The sequence below is a fragment of the Pleurodeles waltl genome, chromosome 3_1 (assembly GCF_031143425.1).
Source record: "Pleurodeles waltl isolate 20211129_DDA chromosome 3_1, aPleWal1.hap1.20221129, whole genome shotgun sequence".
Taxonomy (NCBI): Eukaryota; Metazoa; Chordata; class Amphibia; order Caudata; family Salamandridae; genus Pleurodeles; species Pleurodeles waltl.
In genome coordinates this window covers 1,947,788,530-1,947,811,455 of record NC_090440.1, presented here as the reverse complement: position 1 = coordinate 1,947,811,455, position 22,926 = coordinate 1,947,788,530, and the positions used below count along the sequence as shown (strand labels likewise).

General features: G+C 46.7%; 1 protein-coding gene across 3 annotated transcripts in view; it reads right to left on the bottom strand.

Moving 5' to 3' along the window:
- Positions 1-3,274: 3,274 nt before the first annotated feature.
- Positions 3,275-22,926, bottom strand: part of ANKRD13B (ankyrin repeat domain 13B) — a 353,565-nt gene continuing 333,913 nt past the window's right edge. For 2 of the 3 annotated variants that reach the window (XM_069226253.1, XM_069226254.1), the window contains exon 15: positions 3,275-4,542. In XM_069226253.1, coding sequence (XP_069082354.1) covers positions 4,349-4,542 — 194 coding nt within the window. In that variant the 3' untranslated portion in view covers positions 3,275-4,348. The remainder of the gene's footprint in view (positions 4,543-22,926) is intronic. The other variant, XM_069226255.1, reaches the window with a different exon arrangement.

Sequence of the window (22,926 nt, the reverse complement as noted above, 5' to 3'; positions counted from 1 at the left end):
TAAAATACTCTATGTGGAAGGTGGTCTCCACGTTTAAGATTATCTCATAATATTAAGTTTAACTCATATTATCTGCCACTCTCCTGTTGGCGACGAGGCTGCCACCTCGGGCAGTCCCATCAAACCAAAAAAGGCCACATTTAACTTTAGAGAATGAATGATGAAGGGACACAACAAGTTAGCCTTCAAAAATATGTTAAGGCAGGCAGACAAAAGAACCTGCAGTCTCCTTTCTTGGTAACAAGGCATTTCTGTAGAAGACATGGGGGATTATCAAGATTTCCTCACATTGAGGCACCCGGAAGCATTACAAACTACAAGCACGTACAATAACGACCCTTGCTTGTAAATATGCACGGTCTTTCCCTTCTGCTCCCCTACTCTGTGCTGGTGTCTGATAATCTCTTAGGTAAGAAAGTTAAAAACAGTAGAAAATTTTTTTTTTGACAAAAATGTTGATGCAAACTAAAGGTCTCAACACAAAACACTAGAAAAACACAAATAAACCTGAGAAGGCTGAAATAAAAAAGGGTTTAAATAAAAAAAGTAGTAGTTTACATAAAAAAGCAAATCTGTGAAAAGTACAGACTCACCTCACCGTGGAAATGTACATTATCAAGTGTCAGTCATGACCCAGCTCAAATTGCAACATATTCACAAAAGGGAATAAATTGTATTTTGGATGGGCCATTCTAGATGGAATGCTTCACGTGAATAAATATTTCTTTCCCAAACATTAAAAAAAAACAAAAAACATTTCCAGCCAGCGCTCCAAATGGCCAACACTTTTTATGCAGCTGAGATAAGCGTTTTGCCGCTATAGATGTGCAAATTCAACATGATACAGTTTCAGATGGAATTGGTCAAGACATGACCACCGCTAAATGATCTTGATACTATTATGAGCTCTACTATTGGGATTGGTTCCATCAAACTTCCAAAGGAACCCTCGCCAAGGATGGTCAGTGGAACCTCACAAATCTCCAAGGTCCCTTAGAGACCAGCAAACAAATTAATAGTTCAAGATGTTTTGCACAGTCTGGCCTTTGTTCACAGGCCCATCAAAATGTGTAAATCGATTTTCAGATTTTTTTTCACAATTAAACACAATTCTGAAGTTTTCTAATATGAAATTCTGCAGATGGAAGAATCAGTTTTCAGCATTTTTAGTTAAAACTCTTCACACTATGTTGGGACATTTTGCATTTTTGGAATTTCAATAAAAGTGCATACGTGAAGGAGTGATTTGTAGACTAAGAGGACAGTTTTTCTTTATTTTTGTTGACAATAACAGCACCATATAATATTAAGGTTTTCTCTGAGTTTTTTTTCTTTAAGATTTGATCCAACCCCTGTGGAATTGTCTTTTTCCATGGTGTATAAGTGATCCCACGGTAAAATCCTTTTTTGATGGTTCTTCATTCTAAAATCACTTTTAGTGCCCCTCCTCTTCAAGGTTTCTAATGTTCTCACTGATCCTCAAGGTGTGTTTTGCTGTCCTAGCACTCCAAGACCCCATCGGATGGCGCTGTCCTAAGATAGCTGCTATGGATCCTCCCAATGTCTCTTTTTGTGTCTTTGTCCTCAATGGTATTGTTTGGTGTACCTGAGTGTAAAATTCTTTTTTAGTGCTGCTTTCTGATCTTGTTTGGTATCCCTGCCCTCAAATGCCCAAAGTCTTCCGTTGGCAACCTTACCCTACAATAATATATTTGGTATTGCTGCTCTCCAACAACTTGTTTTCTGACCCTACATAGTAAAGTACTATGTACTACGCCACTTATCAAATCCTCTGCTGAAATAATGTTGTTACCAGGAAACTGAAGGTTTGTGAAAGCCAATATTGTCCTCCTACCTTCAGAAATATCATATCAAGCTTCTCAACGCAGGCAATGAACCTATTATGCCAAAGCCAGATCAGGGCAGTTTGAGTTTTCTGAGGAACTTATGAAAGGTGACTGTCAGTGCAAATTCAGAAAATGTACCTGGCATACTTTCAGCTATTGTCCCAAGTAATCTTTTGGTTTATGCTAGTCACTGAACCAGACGTCATATTTTCTGATTGGTTTCAGATTCGGTAGGTCATCAATCTGCTCAGCCAAAGGAGAACTTCAAACACAGTTACAGAGTCTACTTACATTGGTGTATTCCCATCCCAAAATAATCAAGAACTGAGACTCTCTTGCAGCATTTGATGCACGTTGTGTGTGTAAAGATGTATTTATAGAAGACCCCACTGCAGTTATGAGAGCAATGTAGGGTGCATAGAATATACTCTGGTAATTAATGCAGAGTATATCCTAGTGGTGGTTCTCCATTCAATGTACACGCTAGTGGTGATAGCAAGTGGTAACAAAAGAGTATTTCCTACTGATGGTTGGAAAGTAAATATGGCTATTGAAAAACAGATTGCACCCTACTGGATAGAAAGAAGTGCAGTCAAAGGGTAATTCAGACATCAAAATATTCTCTAGTCGCCAGTGAAGTTTAAACTCAAATGGTAACAAGAGAGTATATTCTGGTGCTGACTGCAGAGATGACCTTTTTTGGTGGTTATTTGTCATACTCTAATGATAATTGCATAGTATAGCCTAGAGGCAAATGCAGGGTATGCCCTAGTAATATGTGCAGGTCTATTCCAGTGGTAAGTGCAGGATATAAACTAACAATGAGTGCTTAGTGTACCTGGGTAGTTCAAGAGTATTCTAACCTAGTAAGTGAGCATGGTACCGGAGTACAGTGTACCCTGGTGGAAATGTAGGCCAGGGTATCCTCTGCTAGAGTATGAATATTACAATCTAGAATTCGGTGGAGGGTACATACTTTGATGATAACTTCTGGATACATTCTAATGGTGATTGCAGAGCTAATATAGTGACAAGTTAAGTGTATATTTTTTAAATAAGACCACGGTGTACACTTTGAGTAAAAGGAAGATTGTCCCCAGTGGTGATTCGAGTGCATGCACTCGGGCTAAATGCAAGGTCTTCTCTAGTATTAAAAAAGAGTAAGTGCTTGTGGTGAGTGTCGCACACATTTTAGAGTGGGTACAAGGAATGGCTTAGGGGATTATCTAGGATGGTAAAGGCAGACTGGCATGACTGCATCTGATCTGATCTTTATCATTTGCCTGACCTTGTGATGTTTGGTTATGAAAAGTTCGGAGCAACAACAACAACAAATGTACAGACTCAATTCAGGAAGTTCTCTGTGACTCAGCTGCAGAAAAGCCACAAATTTGTTTTCAAATTCTCACTTACAACAAAATGCCATCCACGGTCTATCTGAAAATATATTTAAACAGATTTCATGCTTTATACAACACTCGGCATCAGAACACGGAGGTGGACATTGCACATACCCTTTTTATGCTCACTGTGTGGTTTTCACAACAGAAGCGCGATCTGCTGACGGGTTGGACACATTCAACTCACCTTCCACTCTGCTCCTTACTGAACTCGGAGACTGAATGAACCATTTGTGTATTACAGTGCAAATCTGGACCCACCAACTATGAAGAGGAACACAACTGCTGTGAGCCACAATGGCACTGCCACGCTAACAGTAGGGTCATCCAAATCTGCCCCATCATAAAGAGAAAGCTGGTCTTCCCAAACACCAGCGGTGCCAAAATATTAATATGTTTCTATAGTGTCAAGTGATACCAGAAGACAGCATACAGAAGCACCCATTTTACAGTGACAAAATCAGGCACAGGGTGCTCAAGAGTGGTGCACGAGATTGGCAACCTACTCAGTGGAAAAAGAAATAACTCATCTGTCTGTATGTAGTGACACCCACCACACCTGGGTCATACCAAGATCACATAGGCCACATGGTGTTCAGCCACTTTCTAGTTGCCTAAATTACATTTTTGGTGCTCAGTCCTCCCATGTATCAACGTATAGTAAGGCGAATGATCAGATGGCTCTTGTGCGAGGAATGAGGCCAAAGTCCTCAATGTCCATGTGCTGAAATGTGGAAAGGGACAGCTCACACAGGACACACTTCCATATCCTTCTTCTGCCATGAGAACGAGTGCATTACTTTAGGAAATTGACTCTCAAATCTTGAAATCCGCTCAACTGTACTTAATGTGTAGCATTACTGTGCCTCCCTACTGGTAAGTCCCGCAACTGGTTCCATGCCTGGAGATAAGCCATACCATGTGTGTGAGGTGTTTATAAGTCCTGTGCCATATTGAGCCATTGTGAACCCTTGGAGCCCACTTCCTGGGCCCTTCCTTAGTGCAGGGTCCACACTCCTGGATTGCCCTTTAATGCTGGAAGTGATGGTGGCAACGCTCCAGATTGTCCAGTTGGGTTGATCATGTGCTATTATTTCTCAGTCAGGGAGATGCGAAGGATGTGCTGAAGCTCCTCCTCTTCCTGTCGTTTCCTGCGCTCTGCCTCCTCCTGCTCCTTGGCAGAGAGCTCCATGGCCAAGCGGAGCTGCTCATCGTAAGAGACAAATAGCTGGCTGGTACCGTTGGGCAGGGGGCTGCGAGGCTGTGGGGGTAGGGATGGTGTGTGCTGAGGTGTCCTGCAGACAAAAGGAACCACAAGTTAGTAAGTGACAAATCTTTTCAGGTGCACAATGCTGAGTCACAAGCCATCTCCGCCCCAATCGCAATCTTTGAAAATAACATCATGCCATTGTAAAGTACTATGAAATGAATATGGGAAAAACATATGGAACTATAGATGACACCCACTGAAAACAGGAACCTAAATATGGAAATATAAAGTGCAAATAAATCAACATTTTGTGTTCCCCATAGGCGATGGAAAAACATTCCTGGAATGTTAAGTGAACCTCAAATGAACCTTAGAAAGTCATGCTTGGTAGTATAATTATGTGCCTCCATATATCTATATATCACAGTAGAAACTACCATCAAAGAGGCGTTGGAAAATTAAGTATGGAATTTAGTGCACCTTGGCGCATAGAAAACATGCAGAGATTCCATACACAAACACTTTTGATTTGTTTTCATTATTTGGATTATTATAAAGCAGCATTTTTTTCAAAATCCTTTAAGTGGTCCACTCAAACATAGGATATTACGGAAAACACTTTGAGAAATTGTTATTTAGAAAAAGCATTTTCAATTTTTTTAAATTCATAAACAGTGTTTCTCATTGTTGAATAATTACAGTATTACTGATGAGCATCTAACATAATGATCTGCTGGGTCTATATCAATTCAGTGGTCTTTCAGATCTGACTCAAAGATGCAAGGATACCTGTTGTTGAATACTAGAGCTTATGTCACAAACATATTAAAAGAAAGAATATACACATAATGGACAATTGTTGTGGATTGTTTACATAATTTCCGCCACAAGTATGCCTTCTTATCTATTGTTTTAGAACATACCTGCGTCAGGGGTCCTACATGGTCTGTATAAATACACCTCACACAGACAAGGTTTTCAGAGGGATTCCTACTAGATGCTATTGACGCCATCTATGTTTGGAGGTCACCTTGATGCAAACTCAGTGGAGAAGTGTGGCACAATGGTTAGAGCGGTAAACCCTGATGCAGAGATCTGGCCCGGGACCAGGGTTGAATTCCCACCTTGGTGGGTCTTGGGCTTAATTCCCTTGGACCAGATAATTCTTGCCTCGGTGCCTAATCTAATTAATGGGTCCCACTCTGTAACTCTGGCCAATAGCTTGCTTAATCTCCACAATGGCCCTCACAGCACCTGGATGCCTGGCTTCACCCTGGGGCTGTCCAGGAGTGGGTGCCTCACAGGGAAAAGCCAGGAGGGGTTCCACAGCGGTATGCGTACAGTGCCTTGAGACCCTAACGGGTGAGTAGTGCGCTATACAAGTGTACAGTTTACTCAGTCTTCGTGTCATCACAGAGTCCGACTTAGACCTCATTCCAAGGTAACGAGGTTTGGGGGGACACTTCTCATGGACATGGTACTGGCAGATTAGATTTATCATGCCGAGCTCTCATTAGGTTAGGGATTAGGTTCTCTAAGCGAGGGTTTTTACATTTAAATTTATTGTATAATGGTGGGGGTCTTTGTACTCACGACTCTCATCCTCACAATCATGCTTCTTCTTTATTTGTTATCCTAATCATTGCAGCTCATACATTTTATCGTAGATTGCAGTTTTTTCAATAAACGTACTGAAAGCTCTCCGGCATCTCCTTTATTGCCTGTGTGTGACTGAGACCTACTACTAACGTGAGAAAAGGGTAACTTTCATTCCACCATGACTACCCTGAGATGTTGCATTCTAGAGTCCATGCGTAAAGGCTGCCAGAAATCACCTTTTACTGTTTGGGTTTTTGCTGAGGTACTGCTTGTGAGCCAGGAGGGTTGCGCTGACAGTTGTGACTTGTTGTAGCATTGGCCTAATCGCCTACAAATAAAAGTGCTGTCATCCCTAAAATAGCAGTCTCACGTAGGAGTGAGAGTCCAACTACGACAGACTTGATGATTCATTTCCTCTTCATCATGCTGCTATTTCATTGGCTATTAGGTGTATAAGCCTAAGGAGGCCCTCCATTACAATGCATGGACAAGGAAGTCTCCATGCACTGCAATGGAAATGCATTGTACTTATTTTCTCTGTTGAATAATTGATGGTTCACCAAGGAAGCAGGCGCAATCTAGCACAGTTGTGACTCAAGACCTATTAATGACTGTCTGAGACTGCCATGTAATGTTAGGAAAGTGTAGTGGGAAGTGAACTACTAGCAGAGCTGCACAGAACAGTCTCCTATTCTACTCTAGTTTGGATGACTCCTCACAAACATCCCCATCACTGTTGCCACTCTAGGCTGGAGTCAGAGCACGCTGTAGTGTTAACGTTTATCAGTGGTAGCAGTAAGGATGTGATGCCATGACAGCCACTAAAGAATCAGAGCTCCTTCACTTCAGTCTGCAACATGATTGGTTCCCATGGTCTGTCTCTGTGTCTTTGTGTGAGTTAGAGCTAGAGTAGAAAAGTTGCAGGCACTGAGTATCATAGGAAGTGTTTCATCTGCAACAATGTAAATCGGGAAGAGAGAAGGAGGTTCAGCAGCATTGTCCACTTAATTGATGATGGCAATAAGATCACGCTGAGTGTGCAGTGGTAGGCAGGGAAGCTGAGTCCACTCACCAGGAGTATGGAGTATGTTCAGCTTGTCTAACAGTGTAACGGGCCACATCAGATCTTACTCTGTACATGGCAGAATAATGTGGTCATTAAAGTACAGGGTCGCAACAGAAGTGAAGCCTTATTGGTGGAAAAACAAATTAAGCAGTCAAAAAACAAGGCTCAGGGCCACCATCTAGACCCTGTCCTAACAATGCTGACGTGTGAAGTTTGTGCAGCCTCATAGGTGCTAATATCAGAGTGGCTCAGAGCCACAGTCCCATTCTTTTCTGGTCATACCTTATTAGCATGAGAAACTAAGGGGGTCATTCCGACCCTGGCGGTCATAGACCGCCAGGGCCGGGGACCGCGGATGCACCGCCAACAGGCTGGCGGTGCATCCAGGCCAATTCTGACCGCGGCGGTAAAGCCGTGGTCAGAAAAGGGAAACCGGCGGTTTTCCGCCGGTTTTCCCCTGGCCTGAAGAATCCTCCATGGTGGCGCTGCCTCCGACCCCCTTCCCGCCAGCCTGGTTCTGGCGGTTCTGACCGCCAGAACCTGGCTGGCGGGAACGGGTGTTGTGGGGCCCCTGGGGGCCCCTGCAGTTCCCATGCCAATGGCATGGGCACTGCAGGGGCCCCTAACAGGGCCCCACAAAGATTTTCAGTGTCTGCATAGCAGACACTGAAAATCGCGACAGGTGCAACTGCACCCGTCACACCCTTTCCACTCCGCCGGCTCCATTCGGAGCCGGCATCCTCGTGGAAGGGGGTTTCCCGCTGGGCGGGCGGCCTTCTGGCGGTCGCCCGCCAGCCCAGCGGGAAACTCAGAATGACCACTGCGGTCTTTTGACCGCGGTACGGTCTTCTGGCCGCCCGCCAAGATTAGAATGACCCCCTAAGTGCACTCCTGTAGTAAATACAGAGAGTATATGAAGTGATACACAACTATGAACTTGTACATTGCTTTTTCCTCCTATTTTTTCTGTAAGTCTGCTACTAAATAGACAAATCATTTCAATACGCCAAATCACTGTTCACTGCACCGGACCCCAATCAGCAGCACCATTGCTGAATTCATCACTCCTCTTACCATAGAATCCGAACACTACATCTTCCTGGGAGACCTCAACTGCCACCAGGATGACCCCAAAACACCAACTCCACAGACCTCCTGGGAAGACTGGACAATATTGTCCTCAAGCAGCTAGTCACTGACCCCACTCACATCACAGGACACACGCTGGACCCCATTTTCTCATCTAGCAACAGAATTAGGTACACCCACACCTCAGACCTCACCTGGTAGGACCACTCCATTGTACACTTCACCATCACCGGACACACCTACACCTACACCATCCCCAACTTCCACAGCACACCCTTCTGCAGCTGGGCCAAGGTATCTCAGCAACAATGGACCTACGCCCTTGATGCCACTCAGCCCAACTGTAGTGAATCCTAGTTTGTTTTAATGGGATAACAGGAATTAGCTTACCCTTTGGCTTGCAGACTCGTGCCCACGTCACCTAGTGACTTTTAACCTACTTACCTTGCTCTGTCTTAGACCATTTATTTAATTAATTCTTCTAAGATGGCTGCCTTGTTTATAGTTAGGCCATTATGTTTAGATTTATGTTATTAGTGTCACCACGCTAAGGCGTCAACTCATGCAACAAAGACAAACAAATTGTAGGTGCTCACATTAGAAATTACCGTCTCAAGCAAGCTGTGTTATCTATTGTTTTGGAAAAACCTACGTCAGGGGTCCAAGTAGATCTGTATAAATACATCATACTTTAGACAGATAATCAGAGGGATTCCGACCAGATACCATCGCTGCTATCAATGCTGCACATCGCCTTGACACTGACCAGGACTTCGTGTTCCTTCAGAGTCTGAGAACGAGACCTCAATCCAAGGTAACTAGGATTGGGGACTCCTTCCAGGGACTTGGCAATGGCAGATTAGGTTTAACATACCCAGCTCTCCTCTAGGTAAAAGGTTAGGCCTATTATGGTAGGGTATTAGGACATAGCACATGCTCAGGGGGTGATTCCAACTCTGGCGGAAACCGCCATTTGGCCGCCACGCAGCTAAAATTCCGCGGACCCCATTCTGACATTCCCGCCGCCCCAGCGGGAATGAGGCTGCAACACAGGAGCCGGCTCCGAATGGAGCCGGCGGTGTTGCGGCGGTGCGACGGGTGCAGTTGCACCCGTCGCGCTTTTCACTGTCTGCCATGCAGACAGTGAAAAGCAAGCCGGGGCCCTGTTAGGGGGCCCCTGCACTGCCCATGTCAGTGGCATGGGCAATGCAGGGGCCCCCAGGGGCCCCAGGACACCCGTTACCGCCAGCCTCTTCCTGGCGGTGAAAACCGCCAGAAACAGGCTGGCGGTACGGGGGTCAGAATCCCCAGGGCAGCGCTGCCCTGGCGGATTCTCCCAGCCGGGGCAAAAACGGCGGATGACCGCCGGCCCCGGCAATCCGACCGCGGCTTTACCGCCGCGCTCGGAATGGGGATTGAAGCACCGCCAGCCTGTTGGCGGTGCTTCCGTCATTCGTGGCCCTGGCGGTCCAAGACCGCCAGGGTCAGAATGACCCCCTCAATGTCTTTCCATGGTATTGCAAGATGGTGGGGGTCTTTATAATCATGACCCTTGTCTTTACAATTCTATTTCTTGTACTGTTCATTATCCTAATCATTGCAGCCCATGCGATTTACCACCAATTGCAGATTGTATTAAATAAAAACTATGGGGGGGGCGTGGCTAAGATGGCGGCCGCGACGGACGCCTAAAACGTAGGCTTCGTCCCGGGCCCAGCAAAATATCCTGATCGGCGCTCCCGGGGAGGCAAAAACCAGCAGCGCTGACTGGCAAAATCCCTCAGGAACTGACTGACACGCGGGGAGGCGACGCGGAGAGACTGCCGCGTCCCTGTGGATCTCCGACGCAGAGGAGGCCTTGCCGGTCATCGGAGCCTGGGGCTCGCGTGCGAGACGTAGTGGGGCGGAGCCCTGGGGAGTACCGCGCTCGAGAGGACCGAAGTCACCAGACACAGGAAGGTGCAGTGAGTGGTTGGGGGGGTTGCCAGCAAGGCGGGCTGTCACCAGCCGGGAGGCCCTCCTTCTCCCCCTCCCTACCCTCCCAGGCCCCCGTGATGCCGATTTGATGGGAAATGAGGCGCGTGGAAACAAGGCGCCGCTGCAACCAACGGGACAATTCAGAGTAGCGCTACGGGGATTTCCTCCCCACCCCTACCCCCTCGTCGATATTCCACTGCTACAAGAAGCGCACCTAGGAGACCAAGGGTCTGATAGTGGTGCACCATGCCGCCATAGCTAACTGAATGGGGTCCAGACACTAGCCCATAGAAGAAGCGGAGAGGTTCATATGATTACCTGATATGGGCACTGAAATGTCCCAAATGCTACAAAAATAATAAGAAAGACTAGGCCGCTTTGGAAGTTTTACCAGCCTCAAGACTGACTCCCATCGTTGCAAGGAGGGGTGCCTCTTGGACTCTGGGCTTCCTTACCTGTGGTGACTGTTGCTGGCGCGGAGTGGCCTGGCCCATACTGAGTGGGCTCCCCTTGGGTTGTGAGTGTAGATCCCCTGGAGAAACTTGGCGCGCAGACCACTCACTGGAGCACCGACCCAGAACACAGTAGAGAGATCCTGCTCAGAGGCCATGGCGAGGAAGTCCAAGACAGCTAAGGCCCAAGAGCATCCTGTACCCACGGCGCTCCCGGATGGGCAGCAGACGGTGCCTGGTCTGCAATCCCTGGAAACCACGCTACAAGCCCACTCGGCCCAATTTGAGAAAATCTTACAAGCAATCATGGACACTAAGGGGGTTATTCCAACTTTGGAGGAAGTGGTAATCCGTCCCAAAAGTGACGGTAAAGTGACGGATATACCACCAGCCGTATTACGAGTCCATTATATCCTATGGAACTCGTAATACGGCTGGTGGTAAATCCGTCACATTTGGGACGGATTACCACCGCCTCCAAAGTTGGAATAACCCCCTAAATCTTCACTTGAAAACAGAATCGACACAGTATCCCAAGACCTCAATCTGCTAAGGGTGGATTACCGTAACCTGGCGGAGAGAGTTGGAACAGTGAAGGACACGCTGGGCGGGATGGATCCACTGGTCGCAGAGAAACAGAAACAAATTCAACACTTGGACTCTGAGGTGAAAGCCCTTTGGAGACGTGCAGAGGAAGCTGAGGGCAGGTCGCGCTGAAATAATGTTCGCTTTTTGGGATTTCCCGAAAGATCGGAAGGGCAAAACTCAGATCTATTCCTGAAGCAATGGTTGATCAAGGAGGTACTGCATGGTGCCCCATCAAAGTTCTTCTCCGTAGAGAGGGCACACAGAGTTCCGGGGAGACAATCGGCTCCAGGACTACCGCCTAGACCGATGATAGCACGATTCCTTAATTACAGAGATCGAGATGCGATACTTCAACATTTTCGCAGTAAAGGACCTATCCAATACGAGGGGACCTCTATCACTGCCTACCCGGATTTTACCCAGGAAGTACAGCGGCAATGCCACTCTTACATGAAAATTAAACAGCGCCTTCATGAGCACAATATTAAGTATGCCCTGATGTTTCCTGCCAAACTGAGAGTGATCTCGGATGATCGAACCCATGTGTTCACCACCCCAGAGGACACTTGGACATGGATGCACGCCAAGGGCATGGCACAAACCCAGGAAGGGGCAGGAGATGGTGATGCATGGCTCAAGTCGCCGGCACGGAGGAGAGCCAGGAAGCGCTCAAAGGCGCAACCCACGGAAACACAAGCTGCGGCCGAGAGAGCAAAAGTGTTTAAGGAGACGACTTTGCACACACAAAACTCCTTCGGAGTGCTACAGGCTAATCTAAGCGACCATACGGACTCCGACTCTGGTAGCTCCGACTTGACGGTTCTGGAGGCGCTGAGGGGTCCGTCGTTCACGCCCAGATCTGCAGATGCACTGTGATTGTCTAGGGGGGAACAGTGGGACTTCTTCATTCTTTGTTGTGCTCCACGGCACTGCAGTGGTACCTTGAGGTCATGGGGTTAAGTAAGATAGGAATGACATTGCTTTCATATATAAGTATCAGCCGGTTAGCCTTTTTCCCTTGCACCCGTAACACATTGCCTTGAGCCCTGGAGGACTGGGCGGCTAGGTACCCTGGGAGCGCCGATGGGCTCACTTTTTGCTTTAATGTTGGGGGCCCCTTACAAGGGCCACCTCCATTTACTACCACGACTCCCCAGATGGTATCCATATGGATACAGTTTTTCATTGCTAGAAGTGTGCTGTGTATTTTGTTATCATGGATGGCAGTTAGAAAAGTGCAATTATGCCACAGTTTTCAGGGTTTTGAATGGGTGGGTAAGGGTTGGGAATGGTTTTGTTTATGTTTACTAGGTCTATCTAGATTGCAAAGTATATCCTTGCAGCTGCTAGTTCACAGTAAATGTCAGAAATGGAGTAGTACAACTTGTGGTGGAGCTGAAATCCGGAACACAACACACAGACAAATATTTTACAACAGGACGCGGTTTAGGGTGCATTCCACGTTATGCATGAATACAACATAATCACGTGGAACGTGCGGGGTATGGCCGCGCAGGGCAAGAGACACCGAATTTACACCTATCTCAAATGTCAGAGAATACACATTGCTATCCTACAGAAGACACACCTTTTGGAGGCTGATTGGGGGCACTAAGGTGGCACTGGGGAGGACAGATTTTAGGCACATCATTTTCGGCCTATGCAAGGGGGGTATTGGTGTAGATAGCACAAGGGGTCAAACACACACACAGGATAGATCAGGGGGGCAGATATGTGGTGACAGACGGACAGTTAGACGGCAAACAACTTACAGTAATAGGGATCTACGCCCCTAACAGCGCGTTGACCGAATTTTTACACACGCTGACTCCAGCACTGCTGGTGAGCCCCGCAGCGCCGGCCGTATGGGGGGGCGATTTTAATAGCACACCGTATATATCTTTAGATCGATCAACACCACCCCCAGGGAGGTTGACATACAGGCGCATCACTAGCTCACTGTCGACATGGGCAGGAGACATGAGGCTGCACGATATTTGGCGCATTGGACACCTGACGCACAGAGAATACTCATTCTACTCCGCACCCCACAAGATACACACCAGGATAGATATTTTATGGGGGACCCCAGATATATGCTCTCTAATTAAAGATTCTGGCTACTTGGCCAAGACACTCTCTGATCATTCCCCGCTAATGATGACAATGCGATGGGGTAGGAGGCGTCCCGTGGTCCCCACTTGGCGCCTGTAGGTGGAAGCCCTCTATGATCAGGCATTTAGGGAAGAATTGAATACAACAATATGACAGTACTGGGAAATGAACAGTGGTTCTACAGAAACAAGAGCGATGGAGTGGGATGCACATAAGGTTATCGTCCGGGGTCATTGTCTATCGACCACTTGGGGAGTGCGGCGCACCCTCCATGTGGAGGTCGCCAAGCTGGAGAAGGAAATGAGAGCTTTGGAAGTTGGGGCGGCTCAAAATGAGGTACCATTCACAGAGCTCAGAGCTCACCGGACGAAATACAATGAGGCGGACCTACGGCTTCGCCGGCATGATTATAACTACCACCTGGTACTCTTACAAACAGAAGGTGACAGATCGGGGAGACTGCTGGCATGGCTCCTTCGCGAGGACCGTCAGCAGACTCCCATAGGGGCTATACGCTTGGCTGACGGAACTATGGCCACCAGCCAGGAAGCGAGTAATAAAGTGTTCAAGGACTACTACACAGGCTTGTATAAGGGGCAAACCACATGCAACACTCAACAATTGGGGACCTTTCTTGAGGGGGCACCCCTAGCACAGTTGTCACTGCTAGACAAGGAGACATTAAGGGCTCCTCTAAAAGCGGAGGAGCTGGAGGTGGCTATGGCACAGATGTCCCGTAATAAAGCACCAGAGATGGATGGCTTGCCAATAGAGTATTACATCACTTATTTGAAACATCTGAAACGCCACTTATTGGCAGTGTTCGAGGAGGTGTGGTCCCGCAGTCTGCCCCCACCATCGCAAAGAGAGGTGCTGATAATGGTCCATCCTAAACAGGCCCGAGACCCTGCAGATGTTAGGTCGTACAGAACGCTTTCTCTCCTTAACAAAATCCTGGGTAAAGTTTTGGCAAATAGGCTTGCCCCCATAATACACACGTTAATACATGAAGACCAGAATGGCTTTATCCCAAAACGCAATACATTCCTAAATATCCGCAGATTGCTCAGCGTCATTGGGGATACTCCGCCGGGGGCATACGATAATGTGCCGATGTCATTAGACATCGAGAAGCCATTTGATACTCTAGGTTGGGACTTCCTGTTGGCCACCATGCATGATATGGGGTTTGGCCCCGGCTTCATACGCTGGGTGCAGACATTATATGCTGAACCCAGGGCTAGGGTGAAAACGGGAGGCATCATATCCGATAGCTTCCCCATTAACAGAGGAACTAGGCCGGGATGCCCACTATCTCCCTTGCTGTTTGTCATTGCGATGGAACCATTGGCGACTAGGTTGCGTGCGGTGGAGAAGCGATGGGGGGTGTGCAGATCTGGAATGCATCACATTATTTCACTATATGCAGACGATGCATTGATATATCTGGAAAAAGGGAGCAAGACGATGCCTTTGGTGATATCCCTGCTAGATGACTATGGGAGTATATCGGGATTGGTGGTAAACTGGGACCAATCTTGTTTGTTTCCCTTGATTGATTGGCCTCTGGGTACGAGGGAGGATGTTCCAGCAGGATGTCTCAAGTGGTGTTTTGACACGTTCAAATACCTAGGAGTTTATATTTATCATAAACCCGGGGATCTGAGAGATGGCAACTTGGGCCGAGCGCTGAACTCCATGAAGGGATCTTTGCGCTTTTGGTGCTCGCTTCCATTGTCACCGTTGGGCAGAGTGGCGGTGGCGAACATGTTATTACTCCCCCGTCTTGTTTACTATTTTGCGGCATTACCAGTCGCAGTGCCCAAAAGCTTTTTTCGCAAACTGAATACACTACTAGTGGGACTCAAATGGGGAAAGGGCAGGACCCGAGTAGCACTTACCACCCTACACCGACCATTAAGTGATGGCGGGTTTGGCGGCCCCAACTTCAAACTTTATTTTGCTTCAGCGGAACTGTAATGTGTATTGAATTGGATACACAGACCTGAATCGGCAGAATCTGCATGGATTAACACGCAGCTACACGGTGTGCCGTTGCTCACATGGCTGTCGAATAACTTGGTGAAGGGTGCCACTGGTAACTCCTAAATGATAGCTGCACATGAATGCTGGAAACGGTATATACAAAAAAGCTGCACAAAGTCCCCATACTCTCCCCTCATACCCTTGGGACAACTTCCGTGAAGGGCCAACACGTCCAGAGCGTACTCCGCTGCCGCTTGGGCAGAGGCAGGAATATTAACAGTAGGAGATTGCTTCGAGGAAGGTGTCTTGATGTCATTTGAGGCTATAAAAGACCTCACATCGGTGGGGCCAGGTCAATTCATAGCATACTACTCTATATGCCATCTAATTAGGAAGGCGTGGATGTCAGGTGACCGGGAACCAGCTATTTTCCCTGCACTACACCACATGTTGCTGTATGACAGTCAAACTAAAGTCATAACAAATCTCTATAAAGTCTTAAACAGATTTCCCGAAACTGGTTTGGAAAATGTATGAGGGTGGTGGAACGCTGTTCTCCTGAACCAGTTATTCCCTGAGGTTTGGTTGCAGGGCCTCTGTCACACTCGACAGGTGTCGAGGAACCCTAGGTTTCGCTACACCCTATTCAATTATATACATCAGACGTACCTATCACCGTCCTGGTTGAGGCGAATGTTCCCTGCGTCCAGTCCTCTATGCCCCCGCTGCGGCGCCCCGTCAGCCCACTTCTATCATATGGTATGGGAGTGTGGTCCTTAAGAATTGTGGCGGGAAGTAGTAGCTGATATCTCAGAAATAACAGATCATTTATTTCCACTAGAACCTAGATCCTGCTTACTGGGTGTTAGAATTAGGGAAAAAAAACATATATATCCATAGGTTTGCAGACCTAACACTCATAATGTACAAAAGACTGATTGCAATGAACTGGAAGGCCCCTAAAGCACCGGAACTACAGACGTGGCGTGCCTTCACACTACGCTGGGGGCGCACTGAGCATCAAGTACTACGCAGGCTGCGAGACAGAGGCCAGACACACACGGGAAGTGGCGCTTGGGAAACATTTGTCACTAGATAAGAGGTTAAGACCGATGAGCGCCCACCATGAATCTGAGAACTTGGAACACACATATTAGGGAGGGCATTCCGACTACGCGATATGCACTTACCTCCTACATTATCTGGTCTTTCCCCTCACAGCTCGATAATTGCATAAGAGACCGGGAGTGGTGGGACTTCCGGTCACAGCTCCGCGTGCATAGAAAGGCAACCACACAAAACACACCCAGCGAGAGCGCACAGGGTAACTGATACTGGACCAGTTCAAGGCAAGGGCTAAAACGGTAAAGCGGAGATAGGAATGCAGACACCCCCCCCAAAATATCACAGGGTCACGTATTCATAATAGCAGACACGATAGTTGACAAGTCAAGGCTCGCACGATCCACGACAAACAAACATCCGGGGTGCACTCTATAACACGCGACACTATAATGCATTCCACCAATACACGTTGGTTGGAGGGGAGGGTAGTAGACTCCATTAGAAAGCTGCAGTACCACCAATAACTCTCGATACAGTTGTTTACTAGAGAATGTAAATCCTGCTACACAGAACTAGACCTAGGCTGTTGTTAATCCAACATGTTCTTACAGATCAGCTGGTATCCTGTTACTTCATTAGCTTAATTTATTATTATGTATCTGTGCTGAAAACAATAAAACAGATGTTTTAAAATAAAAAAAAAACAAAAATTAAAATAAAAAACTATGGAAACATTACTGCATCTTCGTTATTGCCTGTGTTTGGTTGAGACATGATATATCTGTGAGAAAGGGGTCTCCATTTAACCACAACACTCCCTCGGATGTCATACTTCTGAGTCCATGCTTAAAGGCTGCCACAAATCACCTTTAACTGTTTGGGTTTTTGGTGAGGTACTGCTGGTGAGCAGGAAAGGTTGGGACTATAGTTACGATTTGTTGTAGGATAGACATAGTCGCCTACGAACATAAGTACTGTCATCCTTGAACCAGCAGTCTTGCCCAGAGCAAGAGTCCAAACTACAACACGGCGCCACCAACTATGGTGTTTAGGCACTAATTTACAGATACCCTGATTATCACTGTTTCACAGATAACAGGTACCCTAAGTACCATTATACGGATACGTCCGTGGTCTTTGGAGAAAGTCCTCCTGAGCTGAACAGGGAACACCTAATTAGGCTGTAGGTTGTTTGAGCTCGAACTCAGAAAAAAGACTTTGCTCCCCACATTGGTGTTCCATCTCCTCACCCATTTCACAAATATGGCTAACCCCATAGAAATTCCTGAGAATGCTAGACAAGCATTAACACTACATCTAGTAGCGCGTGGCTTAACAGATGCGGGCAGGATGTTACATTCATAGTACAAGCTAATGAAGTTTACCAAACAGAAACGTTCTATTCCTGGGTCACCTTTCCTGAGGAAGATGCAAGGTCAGTCACATTCCACACATATAGAATTGCTAATGTACCTCAACGGTACTAAGCATACCAGTACCATGAAATACTGCTCACCTATCAAGAGCATCAGAACTGTGGCAAAATGGTTAGAGCAGCAGACCCTGATGCAGAGATCTAGCCTGGGACCGGGGTTCAATTCCTGCCTCGGTGGGTCTTGGGCTCAATTCCCTTGGACCAGATAATTCTCGCCTTGGTGCCTAATCTAATTAATGAGTCTAACTCTGGGTAATAGCTTGCTTAATCTCCACAATGTCCTGGACAGCGCTTGGATACCTGGCTTCACCCTGGGGGTTGCACAGGAGTGGGTGCCTCACAGGGAAAAGCCAGGATGGGTTCCACAGTGGTATGTGTACAGTGCCTTGAGACCCTAATGGGTGAGTAGTGCACTATACAAGTGCAAAGTTTTTTAGTTTTAACTGGTTTGAAGGCACCCTACCACATGTAATACAACGAGTGAGATTAGGTCCTTTAAGTAATGACGGACCTACGTGGCCTATGTTTGCCACATACACACCTCACTCAGATATACAAAAGGAGAAAGTGGCAGATCTGCAAAACTTATATAATGAAATAGTAACATTATATAAAAGGCTTGTTCAGTTCGTAATGCGGACTTTGAACACAGCACCAGTGCGTCCAGCACCACCAGCACCTGCTGGATACCAACTGGCTAATGGGATTAATCCACAAACAGTGCATACTATCATGGGTAAAGTACCCAAAGAGAGGGAGAAAGTACCTTATTGGATAGCCCGGAAAACAAATCAGTTGGAAGCTGTGTTTTCCCATACAGGACCGCAGGAGGAACATAGAGTTCTAACAATATGCTTGCCCTTTGGGATGGTTCCCTCAGTGGATGACTGTGCCACATGAGGTACACTCTTCGCTGCAATATATACTACCACACATGGTACCCCAACACTTGCCAATTTACCGGCGGTGTTAAAACAAATACAGAATGAGCATGGGGCAGCACCTGCCCTAGATTTGGGGATTAAATTAATGCATAATTTTGACGCAGTATCCTTGATAATACACAGTAACATTAAAGGGGAAGCGGTAGCACTGGCTATACGCCAGCGTCTCCGAGAAACTCTACATTTGGATCAAGAGAGACAACTACCAAAAATTATTTCCGATACCTATACTAGTATAGGAAGGGATAGTCTGGGAGCCAAGCCAAAGAAATTGGAAGTACAGAGGACCACCCCAAAGGAAGGTACGAAACAGACACAAGAGAGTTCAAAAAAGCTCTGGGAGAAGCCAAAACAATTTAAGGACAGACAGAAGCAGAGAGCAGACTCTCTGCATCCGGAGAACTCCAAAAGAAGATATACTCTCAGAAATAGGGAGAATATTAGAATTCCTGATAGATATACTGATTCACGTCCCTCTTGTTCCTTTCAGGATGCTCTGGATAGGCGTAGCGAGAGAGGGGGCCATCCTGACCGATGTCCTGAATACGTGAAACAAAAGAAAGACTCGCCACAGTCTACAATCAAAAAAGAAGAGAAGACTTTGCAACAAAGGCCACAGTTTAAAAAGAAAAAGGTGGCTGCACTATCGGTCAAAAATGACAATACACTTGAGAACATTGCTGAAGAACAAGACGTGGGCAGTGACACTGCTAGACAGTGCAGCAGAGGTCACTATATGTTGCCAGAGTCTGAAAGATCATCTGGATGCGAGAGCAACTAGCGATTTTGTTGCAGTTGAAACGGCGGACGGGCGCGTACTCCCACCGGATAGACTTTATGATCTAAAGATCCAAATTGAGGGAGACGTGGAACGCACCACCGGTGTGATCTTTTGGGACGAACTTGATTGTGACATCCTATTGGCCAAAAGAGATTGGCCACCCGAACACGTCCGTCAGCTTCCACATGGGGAAAATGTAATTTTGCCTTCTTTCCCTAATCTTGTTCCAGAGGCAGACAAGGAAGCCTACGCTGTCAGATGGGCTCTAGCACAGGCACCTGCTTTATATCGCAATCATGTAGGTTGGGACAGGGATTCTCCGTGTCATATAATACCTATCAGGTCTACGCCCCAGCTTCAGACACAAGATCCAGTCAAACACAAGGCTAAAGCTCCAATGAGAGAGATCCTCACTCAGCTAGAATATCAGGGGGTAATTGAACCCCGGGCCTCTGTAATAAATAATCCATTACTCCTGGTTGCGAAGCCAGACCATTCTTATAGAATAGTTAGATTACAGACACAAACAGTCATACACGGACGTATGCGATACAAAATTCACATAGCACGGCACCGATAAACAACATAGTGCGCAAAAAATATAAAACAAAGTTGGATATTTCCAATGGGTTCTACTGCCACCCACCAAATGCACTAAGGAAACTACAGTCTTTACTTGGTTTCTTTAATTTTGGCAGAACATACATTCCTGACTATGCACAACGTATCAAGCCACTATACGACTTAATACGTCCAGATTTTTCTAGCAGACACTGGACAGTTGAACACACACACATCCTTAGGGATTTGCAACAGGAAATGCTGGAAGCTAAACACTTACACACCTGTGACAATAAAAAGAATTTGGTCATCAGAGTAATTGCTGGTGCCCTTGGATTTACGTATGTCACCTTTAAAGAGGATGACACGGTGCCCATAGCATTTAAATCACATGTATACTCAAATGCAGAGCAACGCTTTGCACCCATAGAAACAATTCTTAACTGCAGTTCAGATGGCTGTCATAAAAGAGAGGCCACTGGCCCAGGGGAAACGCATCATTGTCGTAACCCCGGTGCCAGCTTTAGAGGCCGTCACCAAAGCGAGCGTTCCTAATGCTAAAGCATTACATCCACGTTGGATTCAGAGGGCACCTTCTCTGACAGCTACTGATGTAGACTATGTTTTTGATCCGAAACTTCAGACACAAGCATTTCTCCAATATGAACAGGAGTGCCCCGCTCCTCTACATCTTTTGCCTTTGGGCGACTATCATACTGTCATTTATACTGATGTTTCAGCCCAACCAGCTCTAGGTACCAGACATCAATACTCAGCCGCTTGCGCAGCCGTGAGTGGCGTGATGAAGGATGGAGTCTTCCACCCTCATAACACCTACACACAGACCCTAGGGGACTGCACAGCTCAGTTAGCCGAAATAAAAGCCCTTCTTTTGGCGCTAGCAAAAACAGAGACAGGAAGACTGTCTTCGATAGTCTGTGATTTATACTACTGTGTTCAGTCTTACAATGATTATCTTAATCATTAGAAACTGAACGGGTTTAGAGATTCTAAAGGGAACACAATAAAACACAAGACATTGTGGGGGAGAGTGGCTGATCTTAAGGATAAGCTACCGTGCGTCCATGTAGTACATACATTTGTCCATCAACGTGGAGGAGTACATGTTATCGGTAATACTTTCGCTGATGAAGCAGCCAAATCTGCCTTAGCTATGGCTTCGGTGGCTGCAGTGACTCGTTCCCATACGAGATTGGATAATGAAATAGTGACTGCTGTGAAAGCTTTGGCTGAAGGCAAGTCTCTTCTGAAAGGGTACCCTACAAAATATTCTTACCACATCAGTGCACAGAATGTTGCTTATGCAACACTTCCTGGGGTTGGAGATCGAGCAATCTCCAACGAAGACCAGAGATTAGATCTAGTAAAAGCAGCGCATGAGGGTGTCGCTTCTGCTCATGCTGGTATTTCGGCCATAGACAAAGCAATACGTCCTTTGTTGTGACATCTGTCAGCAGATAAAGGGCTCTAATATCAAACGCCCACCACAGACATCCCTCGTAGCGTCCAGTAGACCACTACAATGTGTGTACCTGGACCATTGTAATCCACTCCAACCAGATGGTGCACACAAATACATCCTAGTCGCTGTAGATTCTTGTTCTAGATTCCTGTGGGTATGGCTGCAGCAGTCGGCTGATGCTCGAACTGTTCTCAAAGATTTACTGATCTTTATCGGTACATATGCAGTTGCAGCATTCCACTCGGGCCAGGGCCCTGCATTTGCCTCCAAGGCATTCAGGGACACCATGGGGACGATGGGTGTTGAACTCCATTACTCCTCATCATACCATCCCGAAGGAAATTTGGTCGTGGAGAGGCGGAACCGTGATCTACAGCAGTCCTTTACAGCTAGAGTATTAGGTTCTGGCCGCAGCTGGCTTCATCACCTATATGGGGTCCAGAGAGCACTGAATAATCTGACAAGACGGTCCTTGGGGGGACGAACTCCCTATGAGGTTCTCTTTGATACCTATGTATGTCCCAGATCTTGATGGTTCTGGTATGGTGGCAGCAGAAACACCTTTTGACATAAATGAACGTCTCACTGTCTTACAGGGGCTTCAACGATTTTGAGATGATAAATCATCCACCAGTGCTGCCACCTCAGGAATAAGGGATAGTCCAACAACTTCCACTGGCTGGATTCCTAAAGTTGGGGATCTGCTTCATGGAAAGATTGCTGTAAAGAAGGAATTCGGTCCATCCTACAGAGCACCAGTCACAGTCTTGGGAATACAAGGTACCAGAACTGTAATCTTACCACCATTGCCTTGTTCCCGAGGAAACAGATTTATTCGATTGACAATGTCAAACTACACCATGTGGCTGATCCTGCACAGTAGACCCAGAGGTCCCTTGGGTAGTTCCCGATCCCCTCTCACTACCCAACAGGACATTCCTCTTCAGAATAGAGTGACCAATACTACTGTGGACTATGCTACAATGTCTAAAATGCCATAAATTCCTCTTCGACCATGGGGAGGGAGGAGAATGAGCTCTTGCTGGTTCCAGTTACCACTTCCACGACAGCACCTAGCCAAGAATTAGCTGTCTTATTCACCAATACCCAACAGGACATTCCTCTTCAGAATAGAGTGACCAATACTACTGTGGACTATGCTACAATGTCCAACAATGCTATAAATTCCTCCTCGACCATGGTGAGGGCGGAGAATGAGCTCTTGCTGGTTCCAGTCACCACTTCCACGACAACACCTGGTCAAGAATTGGCTGTCTTATACACCAACACACCACAGTGTGAGGGCACTATTTACTGTGAGCCTCCAC